Source organism: Aplysia californica, unplaced genomic scaffold (assembly GCF_000002075.1).
Source record: "Aplysia californica isolate F4 #8 unplaced genomic scaffold, AplCal3.0 scaffold00134, whole genome shotgun sequence".
Classification (NCBI taxonomy): domain Eukaryota; kingdom Metazoa; phylum Mollusca; class Gastropoda; order Aplysiida; family Aplysiidae; genus Aplysia; species Aplysia californica.
In genome coordinates, this window is record NW_004797404.1 from 894,867 (window position 1) to 902,996 (window position 8,130).

Here is an 8,130-nt window from a genome sequence, read left to right on the forward strand (position 1 = left end):
ACACACACACACACACACACACACACACACTCACACTCACACACATCAAAGTATCGTTTATGTCCTATCAATTTTTGCCACTAGTGAAATGTTCTCTCAACACAATAAACAATCTACATGTCTTCCAGTTGTTCACTATTTCTGTAGTTACTTGAAGTCATGGTCATCTTCAAACGTGGAGGACCAGCAACATTTCTGTGATTATGATGTAAACCACTCATCTATTCTAGCTTGTTGCATCTCTTTTCGTGATTAATGTTTCGATTTTAGTATTTTTTAAAAGTCTCAGGTATGCATAATGTCCGTAATACACGTATTTATGTTCTGTGATTATACAACACGTCAATCAATTAGTTATCCACTTCACTCCCCCGGAATCTTTATGTTGTTGTTATGAACAATAACAAAAAAATCATGCTGTTTTATTTTTCTAACTTCTTAACTCTCTTGAACATTTGTGTCACGAAGCGATGGAATCAGGCTCTCGTCAATTTTGGTATCATCTTTCATTTATCTTGCTTTTGGTGAACGAAAAAGCCTGTCCCTCTTGGAGGGAAGTCTCAATATTTGCCAATGAAGGAATCGGGAATTGCTTGGCGTCAGGGGTGAAATTAGCGAGAAAATGTCCGCCAAAGTTTGGTGCATTCCAAAGATTGACTGTCCTTGGAAACTGCAAATTTACATTAAAATTCCTTTGATCAGCGTTTTAGACTAAAATCCATACAGAAATGTGTTTTTGAATAGGCATGAAAAAGTGTAGAATAAAAAAATAAAATCGATTAAAATTGTTTAAGGGGCGGAAAAAATGTCGGTTTCTTCGATTTCCTTACTTTGACGAGCGCCTGATCCCACCGCGTCGTGACACATTTTTGTCAGTGTTCTGAAGAAGACAACATACGGAAAATCTTCTCGCTCTTTTCTTTTTCAGCTATGCGAGTCACTTTGAAGGATCGCCGCGTTCTGGGCACCGACTTGGAGCTTGTCCTTCGAAAACGTCGCAAACTGTACAAGTTCGAGAACATGGAGAAGAAAGAGGCGAAGAACCTGCCAGTCGTCATCGCTGGAGGTACTGCGTGCACATGTGAGACCATCAACGACACTCAAGGGAAGTACCTGCTCATGGGCAACAAACGCAACGGGAAAATCGTCATCAACTTCGGCATGGCTTGGAAGCGCAAGGATAAGGAGTTCCGTAAAGGTCTCCGCGCCATCAGAAAGGGCGACTGCAAGCAGTTGTTCAAAACCGTCATCGACAACTTACATGAAGATCAGAAGCAACCGGGGTCCTCGAAGAAGGAGCGGAGGAGGAGGAAGAAGAAACAGAAGCGAGGGAAGAAAGGAAATAAAAAGGGAAGAAAAGGAAAAAGGAGGAAGGGAAAGAAGGGTAGGAAAGGTCGCAAGAAGGGAAAGAAAGGCGAGGACGGAGGAAATAAGATGAAAAAGCGCGACAACGCTATGTCCAAGTCGGAGCTGGAGGACCGCGCTCTCAGTAACTTTTTGAAGGCGGCGGACTGACTAGCCGGTGTGTCGCGAAACGATTCGATAACGGACTTCATGGATTTCTTACAAACTTCCTGACAGAAATACGTCATCTAAATGGAGAATGAAGTTCTTTGCGGTTATAAAAACTTGAGAACCCTGACAGGTGGACGAGTGCATGAAAGAGGGCCAACAGATAACTCTAAAAAACGTTTCCCAGTTTGTGTTCTCGCAGAAGCTTTTTGTGTGCGAACAGTTCTGGCCTGTCATCGTGTTAGTGTGTATTCGCATGTGACGATGAACATTGTGACACACCAGACAAGTTGAAGCGTGAACTTGTAACTATGACGCTCCTTATGGGCGACGTACGGACCCTGCATCTCAACCCAACCCTCTTGCTCTATCTGTTGAGGGTTCGTTTTGAAAATTTTGGTTTCTTATTTTCAAAAAAGGGAAATGGACATTGACACTAACCTTCCCACTGTGGGATACTATTTTAGATCGATTGCTAACTGTAACAAATAATTACCAATTATCGTAATCATTCTTCACGATGTGTCTCAGCTTCTGGGTCAAGCGCTAATTGCTTAAATACGTAATGTAAAAATACATTGGCTTGGCTCTTATTATTACAAACTGGACTGTTCATTTGATCGGGTATCCAGATATTTCCTCAGACGTTGGTGTCAAAGATGTCTGATCGGACGTCATTTAGTTAGTTGTCATCATCTAGATACCATCTTTTAAAGGATTGGGGTTTTTAAGGCTCTGTGCGCACCTCACTAGTTTATGAGAAGTGTGCATGTTTATAATAATTGAAAATAAAGGTTCTACTTTGCACAAAATGGAGCGAGATCTATGTCTATGCTGAGGTCAGTTGTTTCGGCTTCTTGCCTCGAACAACGTCCTGATTCACGAGAACAGAGTTTTAAAAGCACCAGTGTGTCTCGTCATTTATCGACCTGTAAATGTCTGAAAAATGCAAAGTTCGTGGAGAAGTGAGTCAATCTAATTATGCTAGGAGATCACAACTCCATCAATTGATCTTAGGCCCCAATATTTTTTATAATTAATACGGAGATGTTTTCAAAGGTTGCAAACTCAGAAGAATTTAGATAACGGTTTCCCCTCGAGATGCCCAAACTCTGTAAAGACCGCTACAGACAAGTCGTAAGGCTTTCACCCTGAACTGATTATGAAAAAAAATGCGAAGCGAATATCATTATTACCTTAAATACAGTTCTACTGGTACCATTGTACAGCCGTGTGAGCCTTTAGGTGGTCACACGACTGTAAATAATATGCCCTTAGACTTTTTACTGATATTGTATTTTTAAGCCTACAACATTAATCTTAATGCTACAAGTAACATTTGCCAAACCAGCACCAGAGAAAGAAATACAAATGGTTGAGAATACTTTCACCTGTATACAATTTTTGCGTGTCCCACTGGCCTGACCCCGATCCCCATCTCCCAGCGTTTTTGTACATCAGTACTTGATATGAGAATAATGGCAGATGCCTGTATCAAACTAATATTACGTATGTGAACTGCATAAATCACAAGCGTCCACAAGGGGTGCGTGTGTAGAGAGAGCTCCTTAAGACTTTTAATAGTCTCCATAAAGCCATTATCCCCCTGTTATTTGGCGCTGAAGGATTTGGAGAGTGTGGCATTAGGAAAAGGCTTTGCAGGATTCTTGGGCTTTGTTTCCCTGACTCTAAGAAGTCACAAAGCCTGTAACTTTGTATTAGGCAAAGCTGCTTGATAGTTAGCTGTTTATACTGAACAACCACGTGTACATGTATTCATTGCTTTAATCGTATAGAATTACAATTGTGTTAGTATTTTTTACTATGAAAATGGATGTTTCTTTTTGCATTTATACAAATGATGTGTCCTTAAAGTTTTCGTTCGTAGGTTTGTTTCTTTGTATATTTGTTTCCCTTTTGCTTATTTTTATAAACATTATTGGAGATTAATGTAAATATTGAGAGTTCTCAGTAGTTGAGTGTTCCATGTGTAGTGTCTGGAATGTGGTCTTTGAAGTATACATAAGAGCTGAAATCGTAGTCAAAAATAAAAAATCCAAATACAAGATAAATCAACGCATGCTCAAAGAATTAAACTATACTTTAAAGATCTCAGAAAAAAGCATCACATTACGAGAGAGTACGTGTATTTCTACTGAAATTTAACAAAAAATTAATTAAATTGAGATGTAGAAAGTGTACAAAACCAGAATGTTCCACAAGTATAATTAAAATGGCCATTTCTGAAGTGTTACGATTCGTGTAAGTTGATGCAATTCTTCTACAATGTTAAGTCGAACAATGGTACATACTTTGCAATTATTTTCAGCATGCAAGCTTATTACAGATATTTGTTCAGAGCTAGAGACTCTCAGAGGTTTACTGACTTTCCCATTGGAATCTCAGCTATTGAATGGCCCCTTTTCATCTAACTCCTTTTGTCGAGAAGAGACGCCCTTCCGAAGTGCCTGCCCTAATTTACAAAGAAAGAAAAAAAATACACTACTTGATTACAAATTTGGATTGCCTCAAAGCTAACAAAGGTATGTGCAGTGAAGAACTTGATAGTCTAACAGTTGTGAGCGTCAACTGACTCTTTTTGTCCCACAAACTGCCCCCTCCCCCTCCCAACAAACTGCTTTCCCCTTTGTCTTACTTTCATAAATTAAATACCTGACCGACTTGAGAGCTCGCGCGGTTTTCAGTACATTTGTCAGGGAGTTGCAGGGTCTACCGTCAGTGCGTCCCTGCTATAGTGGGAACATTGCTGTTCTGTCTAAGATAATGCTGGAGATGCAGCTTTTGAATTAAAGGAACAACTAACAAAACTAATTGATTGACAGTGACAGTATAGTGACGTATCTCAATGGCGTCGGAAAAGTCAGAGTACACACACCCTGAAAAACAATGTTACTAGAAGCAGTCTTCTTCCAAATCGATTTAAAGAATGACATTGTCTCGTTAACAACTTAAAAAATTTCTAATCATTGAATTAATTACAATAACAAAGTGGAATCATAGAAAGATAAAATTCCTTCAAACTTGTTCCATGATGTTTATTGAGTCAGAATCCTTGTTGTGTTTTTCGTGTACATGTCAATGCTGTTTTTTATATATTTCTATCATCCCTGATATAATGCACTGTGACAAGTTTCCGTTTGGCATTTTTTCCATTGTTGTCTAACAGTCCAATGTCTAGCGGAGTAATAGCGAGTAGATTTTCATCCCAATTAGAACCCTCGTGTATAATATTATGGTCTCATGCTATGCCGTTTTAAGTAAGACAAAGATGTATTGGTGCAGAGTGTTCCAAACGAGGTTTTTCTTTTGAAATTCCAAGAAACGTAGTGCAAAAGAAGGGCACTCAGGTTAAATAAATATTTCACAAAAGCTACTCAAAATAAAATGTTTCATTTCTGTCTGAAAGAAATGATTCTCTTGTACAGGTAGTGCAGTCAATAGCTACGACTGACCTGTGAGCTCAGTCTTGTCCAACGCACGCTAAAATCCACTGGATTTTCTGTACCTAGTAACATTTCATTTTTCTGTTGTTGTTTCTTTTCAGAATCAGACGATTGCCTGAACACAAAGCTCCTTTCAATTCAGCAAACAAGTTATTTTCTTTCCAAGCTTTGAGCTGTTTCAGTTCTTCGCAGACTTTGTGTGCTTGTTAGCTCAAGCTTCTTTTGGAACACTTTGTGCTTTTCTTATGAAGCACAATAACACTACAAGCTCACAGATTCCAGTAAACCTATATTTCCCAGAAGTATGACTCAACGCGCTTTCATGTATACCTTTGCACTTGACATGGTCGCGGCATGGGGGATTTTCTGAAGTAGGGATCTGCTGCATCAAAGGGAAGCCATAGAAATTGATCGAGAATAAGTACCAGATGATAAGCAAGCGGAAGTGGTCAGTAAGCTACCATTGAGATGGAAAGTGAGAATGAACTGGTGGGCCAAGACAATTAAAGTGAGCTCATGGGAATCCTCGCTTGGAAGTCATCTTCTTGACTATAGGTTACCTGGAACTCGTATTTTTACTATCAGTTTTTTTTGGGTTAAAATGATATATGTTTGTGGTACTGTCTAAAACTTTTTATTACGTTAATCACCTTTGAAAGATTTGGATGCAGTTGCACACTGAAAGCGGTTTTTGATCGGGCATTACGATGACTTTTTTTTTTTTTTAGATAAGGGGGATACTTAGGTTACAGGGGTCAAATGAATACAAGATGTAAACTGTCCTTATTAAACGATCAGGGCAACAAGAAGATATCTAAAGTACTCTTGGGCACGCCTGTTTAATGTCGACCCTTCCCCCACCCCCAGAACAAGAGAGCACACCAATGCCCATCAGAATGTAAAGACCACTGCCACCAGCATTTGAAGCCCAAAATATTCGTGTCCAAGATTCTTAAGGAAATTTGCTGGTATCATGGAAGCAATAACTTCTGTAATCCTTCTGGACACCACAGATAACAAATAGAATTCTAAAAGACAATTTGAGATGCTGTTAGAAAAGGTAAGACATGGGTTGTTGAGCTACATGTAGTACACTCACAAGATGGAAAAAGACTGGCTATGATTTCAGGAGATACTCTCCATTTCTCAGTTTGAATAGGGTAAGTCAGGTGGGTTTTTTTTTCAATACACCCAATTGTCGCTCCACGCACTCGAGGGAAGATAAAGGATTGAGCTTTAATGGAGTTCTGATATTCTCCACAAAACCAAGATAGGGCTACATCGCTTCTCTTTAATATTCCCCCCACCGCCCCCCTTCCACACACTAAGCATTTCGAATAACCTCAGCTTCCTCCATCTCTAGCAGTCCAGTAGAAGGCAAACGTATCATTTGCTAATCATTTTTAAAGCGTTTGTTTAGTCTCGACAACCCTGTTCTGTCTACTCATTTGTTACTTGGTTGTTGTTTTTTTTACAGTTTTCCTACACATCTTTTTTTCCACAGCACAGTCTTAGAACTCATGCATGTAGGCTTGGTATATTGCGTTTAATTGGAACTGGTAAATATTGTATGAATAGATGATATGATTTTAAAAGTTGTATAGATTCTGATTTGTTATAGACAAAATCCCTGGTCAAGTTTTTTTTTCTCTCCACGTTTATCGATAGAAATAAACCCATGTCGCAAACTGCTGACTTCCTCGTCTGTTCTTTAGCCGGTTTCCATTGAATAACGGGCATATTATATTCTCACATGTTTGTTGTTAATCCTTTGCTCGTTGCCCCATCAACGTAATTTTAGACAACCTAGGATTCGGGCAGCTTTAACACTACATATCGTGAAGGTCAACCTGAACTGAGAGGGATACAGCATCACAACATCCCTGCGGAAAAACGTAGATATTCGATAAAACATATTTACCCCGAGGAAACCGAAAACAAACACGTCTTGTGCGTGCAAGGTAGAGAACCTAAAGGCACACAGCAAGCGCCGGTTTAAATGTTCTGGATGAACTTCATAATATATAACCAAAGAAGTTGTAAACTGAATTAAGTTTCATTAGCAAGAAGGACCCCGGGGGGGGGGGGGGGGGGGGGGGGCTGATCACCACAGTGGAAAATTGGCTGACATGACAAAAATGCCAAGGTGAAAGAGGTAAAGAAATATTTTTTTTTTCGATTCGAGTTTGCAAACTTGGGCAGGTTAACTGTCGTCTTTTCCCCCCTCAACTTTGCCACATCTGTTTGTGAATGGCGAGGTCAAACTGAGGAGAAAGAGTAACCATGAATTGTCATAGAGGATTCTTTATCAGGACCGAATCCAGAGTGGTTGTACATTTGCTTTTCTTTACTTTCTCCTGTGGCTTATATTATTGTAGGAGTCGCAGAATCAGAATGGCGTCAGTGTGTTGTTAGTCGAAAGACTTGATCATTGATGGGGTGCTATTATGGCACAAGCTCCCTGAATCCATTGGTCCATGTCTTATATGGTAGTCCTCCGGTCTTGTTTTCATTGACTTGTGTATCATAGACACGCTGTGAAACAGTGCTGGGTGGTGTAAACAGATGAGGTGCAGATAGTCACACTTCCTTCTTTAATGATAGGTATGGTGACCTTTGGCGTTCACAACAAAATTATCATTTGTTAGTTATATTACATATTCGCAAATGGATTACGTACTATTTTTAAAGCAAATGTTGACGTCATACAAGCAGTTACTTTTTATTGAGGGAACGCAAAGAAAGAGAAAAAGACAACTGTATTGTGCTAAACATCAAGAAAAGCATAGTGACTCCGGAACCAGGTTTGAAATGGTAATACGTTGCACTTTTTGTTCAGGTGTGATGTTTTTAGCAGACTCCCAGTTTAGAATACAAAACTAACCACATGTACCTTGTCTCCTTTAAACTAGAATTGAAGTTATGCCAAACACATATACGCATTTAGAAACACACAGACACACAGACACACACACACAAGCACACACACACACACACACACACACACACACACACACACACACACACACACACACACACTCACTGTCACAAAAGTGACCAGTCCTAGAATAAACCACAATGCCAACATGTTGCACTGGCCTGGCACGGTTGATACACAGCAATCAATACGTACTCTATCTATCTATCTATCTAT

At 39.6% G+C, this 8,130-nt stretch overlaps 1 protein-coding gene across 2 annotated transcripts in view; it reads left to right on the plus strand.

The window, feature by feature from the left end:
• The window catches only part of LOC100533444 (frizzled-related protein 2), a gene marked incomplete at its 5' end in the record, with an annotated part of 47,580 nt that extends 40,916 nt beyond the window's left edge, over nucleotides 1–6,664 (plus strand). The window contains 2 exon segments of one of the 2 annotated variants that reach the window (NM_001204721.1): nucleotides 929–1,225; nucleotides 1,228–1,350. In NM_001204721.1, the coding sequence (NP_001191650.1) occupies nucleotides 929–1,225; nucleotides 1,228–1,229 (299 nt within the window). In that variant the 3' untranslated portion in view covers nucleotides 1,230–1,350. 2 annotated transcript variants of the gene reach the window in all.
• Nucleotides 6,665–8,130: the final 1,466 nt, after the last annotated feature.